The following is a 21,516-nucleotide window of genomic DNA, read 5'->3' as shown; positions in this document are numbered from 1 at the left end:
GTAGCCAAACCATGGTGGCACCTCCGGATGCTGCACCCCCCTGCAATCCCTACACAGATCTGGCTGACACAGGCCACAAAACCACAGCTCGCCCCTATACACGAAGCCAAGCCAGAGCACAACTAAGTGCAGTACAGCCATCTTCTCAGAAAAACTCTTCACAAAGTTCAAGAGGTCAAGACACAAAGACTTTAGCAACTAATCCACACCTAATGACCCACCTAAGTGGTACTCAGGATATCACTCAAGAAATCACTCAAGATATCCCTCAAGTAATTAAGGAACAAAAGAAGAAAAGGCACACTAGCCTGGGAACTTCCTCTCTGCCCAGAACATTGGAGGCTATACACCACACCCCCTCAACAGTATTTATAGGAACTCAAACACTGAGATCCTGCTCTGTTCCAGTAACAAGAAGCCGAAAGCACCAGCCTGAAGATGACGAGTGAGACCTCGTCGAAACGTCGCCTAGACACCCCAACTTTTACACGGGAAGACACCCGAGGACACCAAAACCTGCATTCCTGTACCCGTGAAAATCTACGAAAGCAAATATATATATATATATATACATACAGAGAGAGAGAGAGAGAGAGAGACATTCTTGCTAATAAAAATGTGTGTGTGTGTATATATAAACACACACACACACACACATATATATATCTGAGGCTAGGGCGAATTCAGGAGGAGAGGGTTCTGGGTGGGTCCCAGACATGCTGACTCTGCTCTGCTGCCCTGGCAGCGCCCCCCCCCCCTGGGCCCGATCCAGCTGGCTGGTCTCCAATGCGAGCGGGCGAGGCGCTCCTTGCAAGGCTCACGCGGCGCCTCCTCCGGGCGGGACCATCGCCCAGCAACGCGCGGGGGGGACAGGGCGCTCCCAGGCCGCCTCTCCGCCTGAACCACCCCAACGTTCCACGGGGGGAGGAGGAGAGCCAGAGAGCGAATGACGAGGCACCCGCTCAGCCCCGCCCACGCATGCGCGCCCGGTCCCGCGCCTCCCCTCGGCGTCCGGAGCGCCAGGTTCCAACATGGCCGCCGGGGGACTTCCGGTTCCGCCGCCTCGCGCCAGGGGAGCCAATCGGCGTCGTGGGCGCCGGATTCGAAGCTGGCCGCGGACAACGGTCGTCGGCTGAGGGGAGACGCGGCGGGAGTCGGGGCCGCGCGGTCGGGGGGTGAGTGAGTTGGGGCCTCCCCTTCAGGCGGCGCCTCAGGGGCGGACAGGCGGGAGGGCGAAGGCGGCCTGAGGGAAGCTCCTCCTCAGAGTAGACCCCTCGAGTCCCGCCGAGCTGCTCCCGAGCCCAAGGCCGCAGAGGGAAGAGGGGGTCGCGGGAAGGAAGGAAGAAAGGCCCGCCCGCCTGCCTGCCTACCTGGCAGGAGCGGACGGGAGGGGGAATGAAAGAAAACTGACAGGCCTCTTGGTATAAATAATAACATCATCATCATTAGTATATTATTATTGTTATTGTTGTTGTTGTTGTTAGTTCCTTCCCTGTGGAATAAACTGCCATCCTTAGCAGTCATCAACAGTTATAATAAGAATAAATACAGTGGTACCTCGGCTTACATACGCTTCAGGTTACAGACTCCGCTAACCCAGAAATAGTGCTTCAGGTCAAGAACTTCGCTTCAGGATGAGAACAGAAATCGCGCAGCAGCAGCGGCAGCCCCCCATTAGCTAAAGTGGTGCTTCAGGTTAAGAACAGTTTCCGGTTAAGGATGGACCTCCGGACCGAATTAAGTACTTAACCCGAGCTACCACTGTAATAATAAATTTTTATTTATACCCCGCCTTTCCCGGTTTAAAAACCAGGCTCAGGGCTGCTAACAGCTAATACAAAACATTGATTAAAATGCGACTTAAAAACAGCATAAAATGCAGCATCAATATCAATCAAATTCAAAAATTCAGTGGTCATTTTGGGGAGAGGAAGAAACAAAAATCCAGTCAGTAGACATCAACTGATCATCAGGGTCAACTGGCCAAGTTGGTCCTACTAGGGCCAGCAAAGTTTTAGTGACCTCTGCTTCAGAGTATCTGAAGAAGTGTGTATACACACGAAAGCTCATACCTAGAAAGCTTATACGTACTTTGTTGGTCTTTAAGGTGCTACTGGAATTATTATTTTAAAAAAAAATGGGGGAAAGACTGTCTTAAGACAAAAAGACTTGATTCTCTTGGTGCTGCCTTCAGAAGCACTTCGATAGTGGACATACTGGGGGGGGGGTGGGAACAGCCTATTATGATGGGACAGTCATTTTCATTAGGACCAAAACAAGTGTGTAATGTTTGATGTAGCCTACAAATTTTGATACAATTTCTTTGCACTGAATGTGAGGGACTTTAAAACAATTGCATGATATTTTGAAATATAACTGACAGTAGCCATTGGTTTTTCATTGTCACCAAGCCCATGTTGCCTGATAGCTATGATAGAAACAATGTTACTCTTTCTTGTGTGACCATCAATAAAAACGAAAACAATTATGCTTCTTTTGCAGGTAGGATGCGAAGAAAAAGTAGACACACTCAAATCCTCTTTTTTACGTGATTAAAAAAGACACCTACATAAACAGGCCTTAATGCATTTACTTTTGACGCAATGCCTGTTTTATTGAGATGATTGGAATCCCTTGATCTTTTAAAGGTACAGCCATGTCCCCACTTCCTTCTCCTAGAAGAAGAGAAATGTCTTTGAAAGGTGTTCTCCTAAGCAACATCCCTGGAGGTACGCCGTTAAAGGATTTTGGGAAATTTCAAGGGGATTGCGTTCCTGCTTCAGCAATGAAGAAAGCTACTTGGCCTTCAGGGGTTCCTGCCGGCCAAAACCTTTGCTTGGAAAAAGGTGGCAAAAGAGGAAACGTTTTCCAGTCCACTTTAATAGCTGGTGGTACTCATGCTAAAGAATTGCTTGACCTCAGCGAGATAAAGCCAGTTTCTGAAGGAGAGCTGAATCCGCTTGCCTCTTGTCCGAAACTGGAAGCTGTGCCACCGACAGGGAATGCGACCCTGAAACGTAAAGCTTGCGGGCAATTATCCCTGGAGTCTCCAGCAAAAGCCTTCGCAAGAATGAAGACCAGGGCAGCTCTTGCTAAACAGAAGTTGTCACAAGAAAAGAAATTGTTAAATGTAGACATTACCACAGATTATATCCTCACTCCTGAAAGGCATCTTGCCCCTTTGGGAAGACAAGGCAAAAAATCCACGGCTGAAGATGATAAGCCAAAGGAGAGGCTGGCTGAGGAGCCCCTTGGAAAGGCCAGGGAAGAACAAGGTTTGCTTTATCATTTCTTCTTAGAAAATGTTGCTTAACAGAAGCTTCATGTTTAGATGTTTGGGGTGTAGTTGCAAACATGGCCCTTCACCTCTTACCAATGGGCAAACCTCCTGTTTCCATTTCGTTGGTTACCTTTAACCTTTGGCTCCTTTCGCCCTACTGTACTATACTTCTTGCTCATTATGTTCTTCACTTCAGTCACAGTCCTGTTGTGCATGCAATCATCTGCTGTAACACAGGCTTGAATAATTTTATCTCCCACCACCAACTCTGCAGAAAGGTCTGCCCTTGGGGAAGGGCTGTAGCTCAGTGGCGGAAAGTCTGACTTCCTTTAAGGCACCTATGGAGGCTATTGGCAACTATTCAAGCAAAGACAGCTTGCCAACAGTACAACTGACTTTTCTCTGTGGGTGCTGGGGGGAGTAGCTTGGTCAGCTAACTCAAAATAAATAGAAGTTGTAAACCAGCGTTTTTCAGCTAGGTTCTAAGTAGCTCTGGGATCCCTCAGAAAAGTTTCCTCAGTGAGAGTAGTTTCCCACTGCTTGAGGTTATATGTTGTGCAAATTTAATCAGAGAGCCTTGTGGAATGCACATTATTTCTAACCCATAATCCAGAGGCTGCTGATATACCTTTGTTAAAATCCTTCTCTTGTCTTTCCCATTTCAGTGCCCAGCCATATTGCAAAGAACAAAAATGTTTGTTCTGCAGTAATGAGCCCTCCAGTTTTGGAATCCCCTCACAAATTTTTCTCACGTGTAAAGCAGAAGCTGCAGCAGAAACCATTGGAAAAAGGTACTTCTCCACAGAAACCACAACAGGCTGTATGTTTGTCCCGGGAATGCTTACTCTTTCAGTCTGCAACAGAAACATCTGGGGTACACTGAAGGAAGGAAGCACTTTGCAGTTGCATGAGAACTACTGACCAGAGTCATTCTTTGATGCCTTTAAGATTCAGTTTGTGAAGCATTACATGAAAGATTGCTCTAGTTATCCTCCCATCAAGCTTCAAAAGGTACCATGTAGTCAGCACTCGAATATGATTTGGCAGTTGTTTAAGGTCTCTGATATTTAAAATGGCAATAATCAAAGCTTCCTAACCTGATTGCATGACTCATTGGTGGAGCAAAAGGTTTGACAGTTATCTAAGCCAGCTGACATCACAAATAACGAAATGCCAAGTGGTTGGGGGTCGTGCTTTAATTCCATCACTGCTTCCATTCACCTGTCTTGACACCTCCACAGCCCCTAATTCTGATGGAATAGAGGCGTGTTTTCTAGTTTTACGTGGGGAAGATAATGTTGCCATTTTTAGTGTGTACTTTTTATAAAAGGTATAAAAAGATATTGTTGGAAGCTGCTGGAGCTCTGAATGCTCTGAAAGAGGTTGGATTTTTTAAAAGTTTAAGTAGTAAATTCCTTGAGGTGCTGGGGATTGAATCTGGAACTTGTAAAGTGTGTCCTCTACCAGTGGGTTTTGTCCCTTTTATGATGAGATGTTCAAGAGAAGCCTGTGAATGCCTACAGTGTGGTCCATTTGGAGAGAGAGAGACTTGTACTGATTAAAGCAAATAGCATAACGATAGCAGACAAAATTGTGGCTGTGTGAATGTGCTAATGAACACTGAAATGTCAGATAACAATTGAGTTGTTCTTGTGTTCTGTGTAGTAGATGCTTCATCTTACCAAACCAAGCAAAATGTCCCTCCTTCACCAGCAGTGAAGCAACATTTAACTGTATCCAGTTCACCCAAAAAACTAAATAATCTTAATGAAGATTGTCTAAACACTCCTGCCAGTGAGGATGATGAATTTATTGTGGAACCGGTTGAATTGGACAATGAAACTTTTAGCATGGGAGTGAATGTTATAGACATGAGCTTTGATCTTGTTAAGCCTGGGGAAACCTTGGAAGAAATGGAACCTGGAAGACTTCCTGAAGAAGGAAGAACATCACATCAGTCCAATCAGAAACCTGCCCCAAGAGGGCAGCAGGAGTTGAAGGCTGGGCCTCTGACGCTTCCCCAACGTTTGTGTGATATTATTTTTGCTACTCCAAAAGTCCAAATACCAAGGAAACAAAAACAAGTGGGGGCAAATTCAAGCAGTGATGACACAAACGAGGAGGTAGGAGGTTGTCTCTTATTCACAATCAAAAGCATTTTGGGTGGTGGTTTAAGTTCAGGTCCTCTTAATGAGAAGGGGGAGGTCTGAATGGCTCAGTAAGCACCCTGCTTGATTGAGATTATGTGCATGGTTAATCAGTGATGACAGCAAAGCTGCCAGATTGAGTGTACATGAAATGCATAATGTTTTCTATAAAACGAAACTATAGCTCTGTAGACACTTTCACATTTAAATGTGAAATTGATAAACAAGTAGCATAATTTATTGTTATTATTTATTCAATAATACACCGCCTTATACCCGGAGGTCTCAGGGCGGCTCACAATCAAGACCACAATATATAAAATCAAACCAAAAACGATAACTCAACTCAAAAAACCCCCCAAAGAGCCACATTCTAAAAGGGCGTTGGTGAATCTCTGGGAAATTTATTTTGAATAGATCTGTTTTTCTGTGAATGACTTGTTCAGTGATGGTTTATAAATTTCTGTAATACAGGAAGCTCACAACTTACATGTGTGTGGCAATAAAAAAAACCTCATTAAAAGGGGTGGGAAGGGGGTGGGTTTCCAGGAAAAATTACTCTGGCAGTCTCAACCTCCAAAAAACCCAATGGGTTTAGACTACATGTGATTTTGACTTTAGCAGTGGTCCCTGGGATGTAACCTCTGTGTATTTTGCAGGCTTGCTGTACAGTAATAGATTCCCTGTTCATTTCAGTGCTACTTTTATCAAGGGAGCTCACGGGTGAAGGCTGCTGCTCCCAGGTTCATTCTAGTACCAGAAGCCAAACACTTTTGCATGCACATGAGATGTAGAATGATGCAGGTGCTCATGCACTCTGGCCTCTAAATGCGACATACTGGCCCAAACTGTGTGCTCTTGACTCTACAAAGCCAGAGGGTTATAATCAATGAATTCATCCCATTAGGGTAACAACTTTTGCTTGTGCAGTGGAACTTTCCCTCCCTCACCTCTTCCTGTGCCCCTCTTTTTGCTCTGGAGGGCTGGGGTAACCCCTGGACAAGGAAGGGAGAAGAAGTTCCCTTGCACAAGTGGAGGTCTTTGAGCTAACATGGGATACAGTCCTTTGTATCTGAGGCCAAGCCTTGTTGGCACTGAAATGCCAATGTCGTATTTAAATACCAGGGCATGAAGGGAGCATGTGACTAGGCCGCTACTGTTTTCCCAATGGTGTGCTTAAATTCCAGCTTTTGCTTTATCGAACTCTGTAGAAATAATTGTGGCCCTTAACGGTTTCCCTAAATTTGTAAAGGAACAACAGATGGTCTGCCTCAGTGGATGGAGAATCAAGGTGATCAATAACAATACCGCTGTGTGCCTGGAAGGAAAACGAAGGCAAGCAACTTCAGTTCTCAGCTATGTTCAGATGTATTTTGTTTGTGTAGCGCTAGAATCTGCTTCTCGATTGCATTGGGTGGCCCCAAGGACTAATATTAGGAAGAAGGAAGAGGGTGTGAGTGGTTGCTGCTTTTGTTTGTAATGTCAGAGCCAGCAGCTGAGTTCTGGTTGCAGATGGGAAGGGGGCTCCTGCTAGATGCAGCATTGGCTCTGAAGGCTCGGCTGGGAGTACAGTGGTGCCCCGCAAGACGAACGCCTCGCAAGACGAAAAACCCGCTAGACGAAAGGGTTTTCCGTTTTGGAGGCGCTTCGGAAAACGAATTTCCCTATGGGTTTCCTTCGCAAGACGAAAGCCCATAGGGAAATCTCCAGGGACAGCGGGGAAGTGCAGCGCGTCTTCCCCACTGTCCTCGGACCTCCTCCGAAGGCTGGCGGTGGGGCGGAGAGCCCTCCTCCCCCCGCCAGGCTTCGGAGGGCTTCTCCGAAGCCTGGCGATGGGGCGGAGAGCCCTCCTCCCCCCGCCAGGCTTCGGAGGGCTTTTCCGAAGGCTGGCGATGGGCCGGAGAGCCCTCCTCCCCCCTCCAGGCTTCGGAGGGCTTTTCCGAAGGCTGGCAATGGGGCGGAGAGCCCTCCTCCCCCCGCCAGGCTTCGGAGGGCTTTTCCGAAGGCTGGCAATGGGGCGGAGAGCCCTCCTTCCCCCGCCAGGCTTCGGAAGGCTCCTCCGAAGGCTGGCAGCGGGAGGAGGTCTCTCCGCCCCACCAGCAGCCTACAGAAGGCTGCTCCGAAGGCTGGCGGCGGGAGGAGGGTTTTCCTTCCCACCGCCAACATTCAGAATGCTGTTCTGAATGTTGGCGGTGGGGAGGAAAAACCCTCCTCCCACCGCAAGTCCCGGGAACAGAGGAGAAGTGCTGCGCGCCTTCCCCTCTGTTCCCGGACCTGTCCTGAAGGCTTGCGGTGGGAGGAGGGCTTTCCTCCCCACCGCCAACATTCAGAATGCTGTTCTGAATGTTGGCGGTGGGGAGGAAAAACCCTCCTCCCACCGCAAGCCCCGGGAACAGAGGAGAAGCGCTGTGCGCCTTCCCCTCTGTTCCGGTACCTGTCCGAGGCTGGCGGTGGGGCGGAGAGACCTCCTCCCCCCGCCAGGCTTCGGAAGGCTCCTCCGAAGGCTGGCGGCGGGAGGTCTCTCCGCCCCACCGGCAGCCTTCGGAAGGCTGCTCCAAAGGCTGGCGGCGGGAGGAGGTCTCTCCCCCCCCACCGGCAGTCTACGGAAGGCTGTCCTGAAGACTTGCGGTGGGAGGAGGGTTTTCCTTCCCACCGCCAACATTCAGAATGCTGTTCTGAATGTTGGCGGTGGGGAGGAAAAACCCTCCTCCCACCGCAAGCCCCGGGAACAGAGGAGAAGCGCTGCGCGCCTTCCCCTCTGTTCCCGTACCTGTGCTGAAGGCTTGCGGTGGGGGGAAAAGCCCTTCTCCGCACCGCCAGCCTGGCAAGCGGTCTCCATAGGAACGCATTAATTGATTTTTAATGCATTCCTATGGGAAACCGTGCTTCGCAAGTCGAAAAAACTTGCGGAACGAATTAATTTCGTCTTGCGAGGCACCACTGTACCTGTTTCTAGTTCTGGATGGTTTGACAGCTAGGGGGCCCCTTTTGGAGAGAGATGACTTGGCCACCGTCCTTAAAAACGGAATAAACCATATGAGCTCAGCAACCTTGAAGCAAACGAAAAATAATCCAGACTGAATTATTGCAGCATTGCAGACTGGCTATGCATACAAGCTGAATTCCCTTCTAAGAGAATATGGTATCTCTCTCCTGTACATCTGTTCACTAGAATTTACCAACTCTGGCTTCCCAGTCTATCTAACCTGAATTCTGCCTACAGTCTTGCATGCCAATTAGATAAAAAGCCCAGTAGCTAATGAAGGCCTTGATTCACTTTTGTTACTTGTGACTTGGGGTGGTTTTCAGTTTTTCCTTAGGTTCTCTGTTAGCTAACCACGGAGCACTTGTTTGTTATGTCCTCTCCCTTTGGTTTCAGGGATATGAACGGCATTTACTGGCATAGCAATGCCATTGTGGAACGAATGGCACCCAACAAAGTTAAAACCTCATCTGGAAACGTCTACAAGTTAGAAGGGTGCATTGACGCAAGCACCATGAAGAAAGAAGGTATGATAACTTGACTGAGAAAGAAGAGGACAGGCTGGGATTCAGATAGGCTTCCTCAGTGGGCGGGGGGGGGGGCGGGGACTTCACCCTCTGCTCTCTCCAGGGATGCTGAGCTTTCTTCAGCATGTGGACTGGACCTCCAGTCTCTGCTGCCACTGGTTCAGCTGGCCTGTTTTGATGCCAAATCTGCCAAATTGCTGCAGTCTGCCAGGCTTTCAGGTCTTGGGTGACGCACAATGTGACTTTGCCTTCCTCCCTTGAGGGTGGTAGGAGCTGGGCTGTTACACTAGTGGGAAGCCAGCAGAATGCCAATTCCCCTCTTGTCCTGGGCCACAGGGGGTCTCATGTGGTGTGCATAAGCCAATGACATTGAAAGGTACACACCTCTAATGATGCTGTACCACAAAATTCTAATCTGAGTTTCACGACAGCTTAAACTTACTCCACTCCCAAAACTGGGTGTGTGGAAAATTAAGAATTCTTATAAATTCTAGTTTATAAGAATCTGCCCAGACCTTCATGCTCGTCACATTTAACCTGCGTCCTTTGCTGACCTTTACGTGTATCCTGCTCCCAGTACTGGATGCTTTTAATTTTAAGGATTTTCTTGAGGCATTTTAGAAAATGGAATGCCATCTGTGTTTGGTTCTGCCAAATGTTTCTGACAACTGACACTTAAGGTTTTCTTTTTACTCGAATACATACCTTACCTCAAACAGGAATGCCAGCTAAATTCATAAAGAGGTTTGAATCTGGAATTCCACAAAACTGGAAAATGTATGTTGAGGATCTTCTTCGTTTTCTGAGGAGGTAAATGCCACTGAAAATAATATTTGTGCCATAGAAAGCTGCTTTGTTCCAAGTCAGACCCTGGTTTCTCTAGCTCAGTGTTGTGTCTGCTGGCTGGCCATGCCTCTCCTGGGTTTCAAGAAAGGGCCCTCCCTGGGGATGTCATTGGCACAGCAGACACTCTGCCAATACGTATTTTGCATGTTGCTTCCGACAACCTATTCAATCCCTCTTCTCTGATCCAGTTTCTTTACAGAGTGATTCTGCTGCCAGTTGCCTAGGACGCTTCCATGGGTCTGGGGTAGGGTGTGGGTTGTGCCTTTGCTCTGTGCGAAAGGGGAACAACAAGCTCTGGGCATTTTGTGGGCAGCCAAGTCTGCTGCTCTAAGGCCTGAGGCAAACGGCTTCAGAAAGCAGCCGCTGCAGGTTAATTGACGATGCCAGTGGTTTTTTAAATGTTTCATAGAGGTTTTGTATCCACGAAAGGTCCTTCTTAAGAGATTCAGTGAATTAATCCTTCTTTTCAACAAAACCTCTCGATGCTAGGAAAGAACAGAGAGCCTTCGCTGCAAGCATGGATAGCAATGAAAGGGAGGACCCTGTGGAGATGGAGGGCTTCGAAGACATGCCCAGAAAAGTTGGGAGAAAATCTAGAACGAAAAACACCACTTACGTGGCAACACTGCAAAGTAATAGCAAGCTCGGTAGGTGTTATTCTTTTGTTAGGCCTCAGAGGGCATTAAGAGCCCAATATTTTTATTGATTGATGGATCAATAATAATATTCACTTGTTTTCGAGCATGTATTATCATAGCTGGGTCAGGGATGGCCTTCCTTCAGCCTCTGCCTTCTTTCTTGCTGGATTGTTGTCCCAGGGCCCACTAAGGGATAGGAGACATGCAACCATTTGACTGTTCCATAGGGCATCTTTGCCTATTGACATAACTGGCTATGGAGTTGTTCTTTCAAGGAGGTTGCCCCTGGTCAGGAGTGTACATTCCATGGGTCTTTGAAGGAGAGAGAAATGCCCGGGAGAGCGCTTCTTAAGCCAAGCAGAGCACACAGATTGTTCAGATGGTGTTGCTAAAAATGCAGAAAACCCTCTTTTTATATTATCCTTTCTAAATAAGCCCAGGGTAGCTTCTTCGCTTTCCCCATGGATGCTGACGGAGTTGGCTGCTTGACACAGAAGCTGCCTTAAGCAAACAGGGTGGTCGGTTTGGAGCTGGATCCAGTTCTGCAGCTCCTCCGACTCAAGGGAGCCTTTTTGTGTCTTGACAGGTGTGCAGCCACAAACATCTCTGCAGAACGGCAGAACTGACAGAAGTTGCACCCGCAGCGGCCGGCAGGTTAAGCCCCCTATGCAGTTCTGGTGTGGGGAACGGATGCTTGTCGATCAGGCGCTGAATGTCACTGTGACCAAAACGGGCACCAACTATTTGACTCCTGTAAGATTCCACTCTCCTCACAGTTAACCCTGTTCTGGAATGACTGGAGACTTTAACGGTTTTCATGCAGTAGGGTAATTCTGTGGGTTCTGGACTCTCGGGAGATGGAGAGTGATAAGCTTTGGATTATTATTAATTACATTTGTGTACCACCCTTTGTCCGAATAGCGCAGGGTGGGTCACAGCATGAAAATACACACTTAACCCGAGGTACTATTTCCGGGTTAGCGGTGTCTGTAACCTGAAGCATCTGTAACCCGAGGTACCACTGTACAGTACATAATAAAGAGAAACCAATAAGCCCCCTCCCACAAACACATTTAAAAGACTATAGAAGGGAATTTCCTAGCTTGTCTTTTATTATTATTTCATAAACTTCATACACTGCTTGTTTTTTCAAATAATATTTTTTGTTTGATTTTACAAGCGTTAAAGTTATAACAATACCAAATAGATATCCATACTTAGAGATTTCTCGGAATCTCTCCAATCTTCCCACCATCCCTTCTATTGTCAACATTTTCCACTGCATATTATTTCATCCATATTTTATATCTCTCCATATTGTCCATAATATTTGTTGCATTACAAGGGTTATTAGAATCCTACTCATGTTTTCATCTGCTTACAGTGGTCTCCTAAATAAATTATAATTTCCACCCAATCTTTCTTGAAGTTTTTGTCTTCTTGGTTCCTGAGCCTTCCGGTCAGTTTTGCCATCTCGGCAGAGACCAACAGCTTAGTTTGCCATTCTTCTCTGGTAGGGACTTTGTCTTCTTTCCATCTCTGGGCTAGTAACATCTGTGCGGCAGTCATTGCATACACTGCTTGGTTTTAAAAAGTCTCAGAGCGGTTTATGAAAGATAAAACAGCAAAATCAAGAAAAATTTACAACCCTGCTTCAAAACATACAAAAATTAAGATATTAAAACAGATTAAAATGGCCTCTCTATGCTCAACTTTACTACTACTACTAATGCTTTTTAGTGTTTTAACCTGATGGTTTATGATCCAGAAAGACTTTCACAAATAAAATACTGGGAAGTTGAATGTGTCTGGGTTTGGTGGTGGGTGCAAGGGCCATAGCTGTCAACCTTTTCTTGCGAGGAATCCTATTTGGAATAAGGGAATTTCCCTTTAATAAAGGGAAACGTTGACAGCTATGGCAAGGGCCCTTTAGTGCAAGACACAAATCCACTGGGAGAGCAGATCTGCCTGATCTTGCATTCTCCTGAGGGCTCATCAGGCTTAAATCCCTGACCTCAGACAGAGTTTCAGAGATCTCTGAAGCTCAGGGCAATGGATGAGATGCTGCTTTTGACAGCTTATTATGTTTATATTAATTGTATTGTCACATTTTGTATTTCACCTTGCAATGTGGGGCCTGGGTTATGTTTGCTCTGTAAAGGAGAAAGTTTTTGGTAGTTGTTTATTATTATTATTATTATTATTTGTTAAATTTGTATTCCACCCTATACCCATATATCTCAGGGTGGTAGTAACACCTTCTGATATTCTTATGTATGTATTTCTCTTTTGTAACATGAAGAACTATATTAAAAATGAGATAAGATCCTCTTGCTTCAAAATAAATTTGGTAATGACCACAAACTTTGACTGGCTCCCAAGGTCAGTTTGAGATCCTACAGCTCCAGGGGAATATATATATTCTTAGTGGGATTCCGGCTGTATATGTAAGGTCAAAGGTCACTCTCTGTCTCTTTCCCTGATTAAAACGTTTGTAATTGTGTAACTAGCTGTTCATGGAAGACAGCCTTAATGCCTTCCTAACCTAACCCAGATAAAGCGTCTGTTGCATGTGGAGTCTTTGTGTGAAGATTCCTGTCTCCCTTTGCTTACGTTCATTGCCTTGTTTCTCAAGACAGTGAGCAGCGCACGACATCAGGACAGGCGCAACATCACATCCCACGTGGAAAACAGAGAGGATAGCTTGAAGGCTTGTGAAGAAGTACCTCCAAGCCAAGCAAAAGGTAAAAAGAGTGCACCCTGTCCTTGAATCATAGAACTGTGGAATTGGAAGGGACCTTGAGAGTCATCTAGTCCAACCCCCTGCAATGCAGGAACCTCAAGCATCCATGACAGGTGGCTATCGAACATCTGCTTACAAACCTCCAGCTTGTCAACATCCTTCTTAAATTGTGGCTCCCACAACTGGACACAGGACTGCAGTTGTGGCCTGACCAAGGCAAAATAGAGCTATGACTTCCCTTGATCAGGACATTAGACGTCTGAAGATGCAGCTTAGAATAGCCTTTTTTGCTGCTTCATCACACTGTTGACTTATACAGTCATACCTCATGTTACGTTCTTTCAGGTTACGTCCCGCGGCGACCCGGAATTACCGGAAAGGGTTACTTCCGGGTTTTGCCGCATGCGCAGAAGCGGCGAATCGCAACCCACGCATGCGTGGTTAAACTCTTTTCATGTTGCGAACGGGCCTCCGGAACGGATCCCATTCGCATCCAGAGGTACCACTGTACTTTGCTTGGGGTCTACTAAGACCTTGAGCCACAGAAGGCCAACAGTGTGAGTTGCTTCAAGCTTGGCAAAATGTCCCCGGAGGAAGAATTCTGCTCGTGCTGAGGGCCAAATAACTTCCTAGGGGGTTAGGAAGGTTTTTTGCTCAGGTCAGATTGGCTAGTGCTTGGGGTGGGAAATGTGTGCGCGTTTGTGTTTGTCTTCCTTGTAAAATCTGGATTGCCTCAAGCTGTTTGTAGGAGGCTGAGCTCTTGTGCTGTCCGGTGTGACATCTCCACAATCTGCCTTTAATTGCGGTGTTGATGTGGGTGGGCTGGACCTGAAAGCATTTTGTTTATCTCCCAATGCAGGGGTTGTGCCAAGGCATTCTGCTTTTGATCTCTGTTATTCTCTGATGGGAAGACAGTTGGACTGTCAGACTTCCAGTTTTATTTACAAAATGGTTTCCATCCATCCGGTTACTGCTTCAGCTTTATCGGTGTTGCCTCCATGGCACTTCTGTCTTGCCCATGGAGAGAAATTCTGTTGCATTATGGGTGTCTCATTTAGCTTCACTGTGTAAAAGTTTGGATTAAGATTTGAGCACCATTTCCAAATCAGAGATTCTATGAGTCTATTGAGAATCTTTGTTTTGTTTTGCTTTCCCTAGGAAGAACAAGACCTGAAACCACCAGACAAACTGAGCCTGCCAAGAAGCAAAATGCCTGGCGCTTTATTTCTGACTCTGAAGAAAGTGACTATGAAGCCACGATCGCTGACGCTCGCAAGAAGAAGGCTGTTGTTACCCTGACGCCACTGAACTATAAAAAGCTGCATGAAAAGGCCTCCAGAAAAAGCAGCCAGCCCAGGAGGAAACAAAACGTGCTGGCGCAGGGAGCGAAAGCAAATTGCTACCAAAGATGTTTAGCTGAAAGCTCCATGCCAAGCGAAGATGAATCTAGCGAAGAAATGCAGTGTATCCGGAGGAAGGTCCAGCCCACTGTCAAAAGAGGGCCATCCAACAGACAGCAAAGTGAGACGAGGAAGCAGCTGCCAAGAGGGTCAGAGTCTCCTCCAGCCCATTCTCAAAGCAGAAAGCTGAGGGTTGCTCAGCCCTCTGGGAAGCAAAACAAGTTGGAAGAGCCAACTTCTCCAGACTTGGCTAGCAGTGCTCAGGGGTCACTCAGAAGGACTGCAAAGTTCAGGAAGTACAGCCCTGAATCCGAGTCCGAAAGTGAAACGAGTGTTCAAGAGTTTCAAGTGAAAAGGGAAAACTTGAGGGCCCAAAGAGCCAACAGTGAAATTTCTAATACTGCCAAGTCCTTGGCATTTCCCCGAAAGACGCCTGGGAAGAAGCTGTTAGGGAAGGGTGGGGATTCTTTCCCAGATGTTAACGAAGACTGGACTGAAAAGGAACTGCAGAAACTACACAGGTAAGTGGTGGTGTTTGTTAGGAATTAAGCTCCCCCACCCCCAGAGCTATGCAATGAAAGCTCCTCCCAGTTCCAGTTTCGGCTGCTCCTCCAGTGCAAGAATAGTGAAGCCTGCAGATCTCTAATTGCCAAACCTTCCTGCACTCATCCTCTCGGTGCTCATCGTGTGCTGTGCTCACTTCACTCCTGCTGCCTCTCCCTCCTCGCCTCTCTCTGGAAATTCCTACCTTTTCTCCTGTCTGATGTCGGCTTGCAAGGCCTCCTTTAGGAATTGAAACAGGAGTCAAAGAGCAATGGTGGGCTTGAGCTTCACTGGGTCTTCTGTGTTTTGCAGAGCTTTGGCTTCTTTGCCCAAACACAAGAGCGACTTCTGGCTGCTTGTGTCAACGGCTGTGGGGACACGATCTGTTGAAGAATGCCAGCAAAGGTACATGGAAGAGCAGGAAAACCACAAGCGGGCCCCAAAGAGGACCACCAAGCGGAGAAAGGAAGAAAGAGGTACAGGACGGGCCTTGTGCCTGTCTCCCGGGTTCCGGGAGCAGATGCAGAGGCCAGCAGAAGCCCCTGCAAGAGCCAGCAATTGTCTGCTCCCCTCTCCCGCTTGCTTGTTCTTGTGGGGATGTAGGAGGGGCACCGGAAGTGGCTTAATAGGAGAAAGGACTAATTTTTGAGTCTGACCTTGAGAGAACGGAGGTGCGCTCCAAACACATCAGGAAGGGGCAGGGGTAGGTGAGAGTGTTTGCCTGTTTATACCTGTTGAGAGAGAGAGAGAATTCTATCTGTCTGTGAATTCTACCTTTAAAGTGGTATGTAAAACCCACATTCTGGGCAAAGGGGCAGAACTCCAGCTCAATACATAACTCATAGCTATGTTTTAGGCTGCAGTTCAAGTGGAGTGGGGACATAACTCCACAGTGGGAACCTGAGGTTCAGAAGGGTGGCGGGAATGTTCTGAGGTGGGTCCTTCCCCCTGCCCAGCTGACGGCTCTCTTTGTGTATCGCCCTTGTTGGCAGAGGAGGGGGCGAAGCAGCCAGTGGCCGTTGTTGCAAAAGTGGGGACGCTGAAAAGAAAGCAGCAGATGCGGGACTTCCTGGAACAGATGCCGAAGGACAACCACGACGACATCTTCGCTACAACCCCTTTTCAGAACAGGAACACAAAGGTAACTCTTGCACCTTTTATCCCAAACAATAAAAAGTGCTCCTGGGTGCAATCTGTTAGGCAGGTCCATAACATGCCCACCCCCTCATCATGTTGAAGGCTCCCTGCTCTCTTTCCATGCTCAGGAGCTGGGAAAGGATCCATCCCTGGGCTCCTGCTGGGCTTCAGAGATGCTCCAGACCTCAGTGTGATGTCTGGATAGACATTGTCTCTCCAGGCCAGCTTTGATTATGACTACAAATTTTGGTTGGCTTCTGAAATCAATCCAAGTTTTGTGGAGTTCTGCAAAGGCTATAGATTCTCCCAAGGGACTTCTGGGTATCAAAGGAAGCACACTTATGTGTTCCTCTTTTCCTCGGGCCTTTTGAGCCCTTCCTCTCCTTTCCCCTCACTCCACGGTGTACCTGCATTGTCCCCTTGGGGTTTTAGCATCAGTCTGGACTCTCTTTCGTAGTTCTCTGGTCATCAGTCTGCCTGTGCCACTATTGCTGTCAGCATGGCTTGTGTGAGGTTGTAACGCCAGCCTCCTCTCCCAGAGCTTAACTGTCAGCCACCGCCAAAACATTTGTGGTCAGTAGAGAGCACCGTAGGTGACAAATGAGGAGCTGAGTTGGGTTAGGAAGAGTCTTCCAGCGCCCGCCAGGCCTTGTCTTATGGGGGGCCGTAACAAAGATGTGATCTGTAGTTACCACAGTTTCGTACCGTCCCAGAGGAAGATGTCTTCCAGTTGAAAGACAGCCACCCCATCACACCCTCTTCGGCCATCTTTCCGTTGGTGAAGACCCCTCAGTGTGAGCACATCAGCCCTGGCATGCTGGAATCCCTGGACAGGTGTGTACTACAGGTGGCTTCTCATAAGATAAGGGCGTGAAGCAATTCCCTGCTACGGCCAGCTTGGAAGAGCACCCCACCCAACTCCAAGATTCCAGTTTCCTCAAGATTCCTAGCCAGGGGTCTAACATCCAAGCATGCATGTGCCGCTCGTATAGCAGAGTTTGACCAGATGGACATATAAATTGGAATTGAACTGGGCGTGTGGCAGGGGGTGGGGGAAAGGCAAGCAAGAAGAGATTTCCGCTGTGCTGGAAAGTGCTGTTGGCAGTGAGTGAGGGGCTCATGGGATGGTGAGCAAGGGGTTTTAAGAAGTGGCTGCTAGACGGGAGCATAGTAAACCCACAACTTATACATGGTTTACTTACGCAATTGCAGCTTTGCGGAGGGGGAACAATAGGAAGGGCTCCCTGAGGTCTCACCCAACCTTCCCACAGCCCATCAAGCAAGGCAGGGGGCTCTGAAATCTTTCTGCACTGGGTTTTCCTGCTGCAGAGCGAGCTTTTAGGTCCTCTACCATGCAAGGAAAGATGAGAGAGGCTCTTGTGAGATCTCCCAGACACCTTACACAAATTTCCCAGAGCCCGGTAAGGCATTTGGCAGTTACTGGGGTCTTCCATTCCATGATTTTGCCTTTGTGTGTGAAACCCCAGAACCTAACCCTCGCATAGTTTTAAACCCAAAGCGAGGTTTGGGATGAGGAGTGTCTTAAGGCAGCAAGAGAGCACAGCTGCCCCCATGGCCCTGCCTTCTCTTTCTAGCCAGGCCTCGTCTTAAGTAGCAAAAATGAACACTTGCTGACCTGCGGCTGCTTCTTAGGCTTTCTTTCCCTTCTGGAGGGAGACTAGGGCAGGTTCTAGCTGCCTAAGCACTCTAGGGTGGTTATTAAAACTCAGTGAGACGGATTCCAAAAGGCTTTTTACATTGCCTGCCTATATGCTTTGGAGCTGAATTCAGGGTGCTGGTGTTGACCTATAAAGGCTTATAAGACCAAATAACTGAAGGAGCAACTCCCTTCATCAGGCTGCCCATGTCTTGAGGTGGTGATGATGGGACTCTTCGCTGTTCCACCACTGGGAGGTGTCTGTTAGGCCATGATGTGGGAAAGGGCGTTCTTTGTGTTGGCAGAGTCGTGTCTTGGAGAAAGCTGTCCTTCTGGAAGCACTGGTGCTTTTCTCCTTCGGGTGCCGGGTAAAAACCCATTTGGTTGTTCGGTCCTTTGCAGGGCAGTGTTGAAGCAATCCGCCTTTCAAAGATTCACACTGTATTTTGGATTTCCGCCCCCCACTACTTTCTTTTGTAAACTGATTTATGTTGCTATTGTTTTAGGGTTTATTTTGTATCCTGCCCTGAGATCTTGTGGCGAAGGGCAGGTTAGAAACTCACTGGACAAATCGTTTTGTGTTCTAGGAACTACGAAAAGCGCGTGTTCCATCTGCAAAGGAACATCAAAGGCAAGGAGCGCACCTGGCACAACGTGAAGAAGAAACAGGTACGATTCCACTTGAGCAGCACACGCCAAGCTCCATTAAGAGCAAAAGGAAAAGGCAATGTTCCCAAAACTCACCAGAGCAAGCCCTTGCTGTCTTATTTTATGTATTGATTACGTTTATATACTGCCCGTCATCCTGATATGATGTCAACACTTCCCTTATTACAATAATGGGATAAAGAGAGGGAACTCCATGGAAGTGCTCCTCTGCCCTGTTCACTGGGCACTCTTGTGGTCTTGCTTGACAGATCTGGTGAACTCCTGGTGTGGGGAGAACTCACCACTTCCTGTCTTTAAGCTCCATCAATTTTTTGCCAATAACAAGCACAGAAAAGGAGTGAACATGTCAAAGGCTGCCCTGCTCTGTCCTAGTGCTGGCTCTGAGCCATGGGTAGGCAAACTAAGGCCCGGGGGCTGGATCCGGCCCAATCGCCCTCTGAATCTGGCCTGCGGACGGTTTGGGAATCGGCTTGTTTTTACATGAGTAGAATGTGTCCTTTTATTTAGAATGCATCTCTGGGTTATTTGTGGGGCATAGGAATTAATTCATTTCCCCCCAAAAAATATAGTCCCCCCCCCCAAGGTCTGAGGGACTGTGGACCAGCCCCCTGCTGAAAAAGTTTGCTGGCCCCTGCTCTGACCACTCTGGGTGTTTCCGAGCCTCTCTGTGAAGCCTCAGTCTACAGGACGTAATGTTTACTCTGTTTCCACAGGCTGGGACCGTGTTCACCACTCCCAACTCTCGAAGAACGACCGTCTTTGCCTTTGATGAGCATATCAAAGGTGAGCATAACTGTTGCTTGCTCTGGACTGTTTGGGGCAGGTCTCTAGAAAGAGGAGTCTGGCGTTTGGGGGTCCCTTGGCTATCTGTGTGCTGGCACTAAGGGAGCAACCAGAGAAGCCCATGGCGGACGGGTGTCTCCATCCTGTTGGGGGAAGTGGATTATGCTGCTCTGTGGATCGCAAGGCCTTTGTCCCATTTTCATTATCAGCTGTAGGAAGGGAGTTGCACTGGCGTCGTGTGGAAAGGTTTTCCCATTTGAGAGGTACCAATAGGGAAGTGGAGAGAAGGGGCAGGAAGCAGGGCCTATGAGTCTCTCGCTGAACCTGCCAGTGCCTAAATACTGTACCATGGCACCAATTTCCTGCTGCTGTCCTATTTCTGGGTGCATTGCCTTAGACCAAGTAAATTCCCAATTGTAAACAAAGAACACATTTAGATGCTGAAGTCTGTAACTTGCCCTTGGATACATTTATATGAATATTGCCTGCAGCAAAATTAGAGGCTCCTATTCTTGTGGATTCACAGCCTTGAAAAGGCACCTTCCATGTCAGTTGATTTGGAGTAGTCTCTCCTTTCACTGCCTGGCACTTCTTCTCCGTCCAATATCAGTCAGTCTCTTCATGAGCTGGCGGAAAGGTTCCACCTTGAAAGAGAATCTCGTTGGAGCCCATCCTGCCTCTAACACAGGCGTGGCTAACCTTGGATCCTCCAGATGTTTTAGGCTACGATCTGTCATCAGGGGCAGCTGGGGAGGGATACTATTGATTAGCCACTCCTGCTCCAATGGGATCCTTCTGGTAACTCAGGTTTTCTCTCCTCCTCTAGACACCTTGGCTCCAGCTGGGGTGGGGCAGCTCTTCCAAGAGGATGAAGAGATGCTATCTGATGAAGAGGAGGACTTGTATTTTTCCACGTAGGCAGCCGCCTGCCTGCATTTGCAAAGGGCAGTTTGCTAACAGGTCTCAAATCACCTTCACAAAGCCAAAAGTGTTTCTCAAGCCTTTATTTCTATGACTTACGAAATGGCTTTAGAGTATTGCATTCCATCTTTCTGGAGCTGTGTTAAGGTGCTGCTCAGGTGTTCAGAATACAAAGATGTCTACTGCTGCTGTTTGTGGTTGCTCTGTTTTCCTGGTGGAGGGGTCTCATGCAGAGAGGCATCAGCTGCAGGGAACTATTTGGCTTTAAGAAGCAAAATAATGTTTTTAAAAGTTACTGTACAATAAACTTCCAAACGTGGCATTTAATATCAAAAGGATGCTTACGTTTCCTTTACAGAGCAAAGAATAGCGGTTATATATTTTTGTACTAAACCTGTTTCCTCTGTGGCTTTTAAGTGTTTTGGAAATGTTGAGTGTACCCTTTGTACTGTCTGTGTGTACGCAGCGTGTCTGTTGCAGATCTTAATTGGCAGCTTAAAATTTAAGAATGAAATAGGCCAAGCAGCCTTTTCTGGGAAGTAAAAGGACATTGTCTTCTCTAAGGGTGGGTGGGTGGAGACCCAATGGTGATGGAAAGTGGGGTGTCATGAACCCCATCAATTGAGAGAGGTAAAGTCATTGTGAGGAGTGGAGATTTTTGAAAGAATTGGAAAAAAATGGGGGGTGGGAAATGGCATTCTACATATGCAAAGTTGCTGTGTGTAACTTAGTTTAATGTAGAATCATGTCTGGTATATTAAAAGTACTGTTTACTCAATTGAATTATTTTTAAAATTACAAATGGAGCTGCAAGCTTTTACCATCTCATGGGTCAGTTTATTTATTTGGTGTATTTCCACAGGGGGCACTGTGGTCTAAACCACTGAGCCTCTTGGGCTTGCTAATCGGAAGGTTGGCGGTTCAAATCCCCGCAACGGAGTGAGCTCCCGCCACTCTTTCTCAGCTCCTGCCCGCCTAGCAGTTCAAAAGCACGTCGGTACAAGTAGATAAATAGGGACCACTCTGGCGGGAAGGTAAACAGTGTTTTCGTACACTCTGGTTTCCGTCATGGTATACCGTTGCACCAGAAGTGGTTTAGTCCTGCTGGCCACATGACCTGGAAAGCTGTCTGTGGACAAATGCTGGCTCTCTAAAAGTGAGATGAGCGCCACAATCCAATAGTCGCCTTTGACTGGACTTAACTGTCCAGGGGTCCTTTACCTTTATTTCTGGACCAGATTC

At 47.5% G+C, this 21,516-nt stretch overlaps 1 protein-coding gene and 1 long non-coding RNA gene across 2 annotated transcripts; both read left to right on the top strand.

Annotated features, from left to right (window-relative positions):
- The first annotated feature begins 1,079 nt into the window (after nucleotides 1–1,079).
- MIS18BP1 (MIS18 binding protein 1) lies at nucleotides 1,080–20,609 on the top strand. Its single transcript, XM_081916445.1, has 17 exons — nucleotides 1,080–1,175; nucleotides 2,503–3,275; nucleotides 3,946–4,071; nucleotides 4,946–5,403; nucleotides 6,680–6,762; nucleotides 8,807–8,937; nucleotides 9,657–9,747; nucleotides 10,273–10,430; nucleotides 11,008–11,174; nucleotides 13,057–13,165; nucleotides 14,323–15,085; nucleotides 15,420–15,583; nucleotides 16,100–16,248; nucleotides 16,933–17,078; nucleotides 18,489–18,570; nucleotides 19,284–19,353; nucleotides 20,180–20,609. The coding sequence occupies exons 2-17, from the start codon at nucleotides 2,657–2,659 to the stop codon at nucleotides 20,269–20,271; spliced, it is 3,408 nt and encodes a 1,135-aa protein (XP_081772571.1). The 5' UTR covers nucleotides 1,080–1,175; nucleotides 2,503–2,656; the 3' UTR covers nucleotides 20,272–20,609.
- LOC309373393 lies at nucleotides 11,722–12,785 on the top strand. Its single transcript, XR_014170013.1, has 2 exons — nucleotides 11,722–12,262; nucleotides 12,355–12,785. It is a non-coding gene; the product is annotated as an uncharacterized lncRNA (long non-coding RNA).
- Nucleotides 20,610–21,516: the final 907 nt, after the last annotated feature.

The sequence above is a fragment of the Podarcis melisellensis genome (genome assembly GCF_964234715.1).
Source record: "Podarcis melisellensis genome assembly, chromosome: 1".
Taxonomy (NCBI): domain Eukaryota; kingdom Metazoa; phylum Chordata; class Lepidosauria; order Squamata; family Lacertidae; genus Podarcis; species Podarcis melisellensis.
The sequence above is the reverse complement of the archived record's forward strand: the minus strand, read 5'-3'. Positions and strand labels throughout refer to the sequence as shown.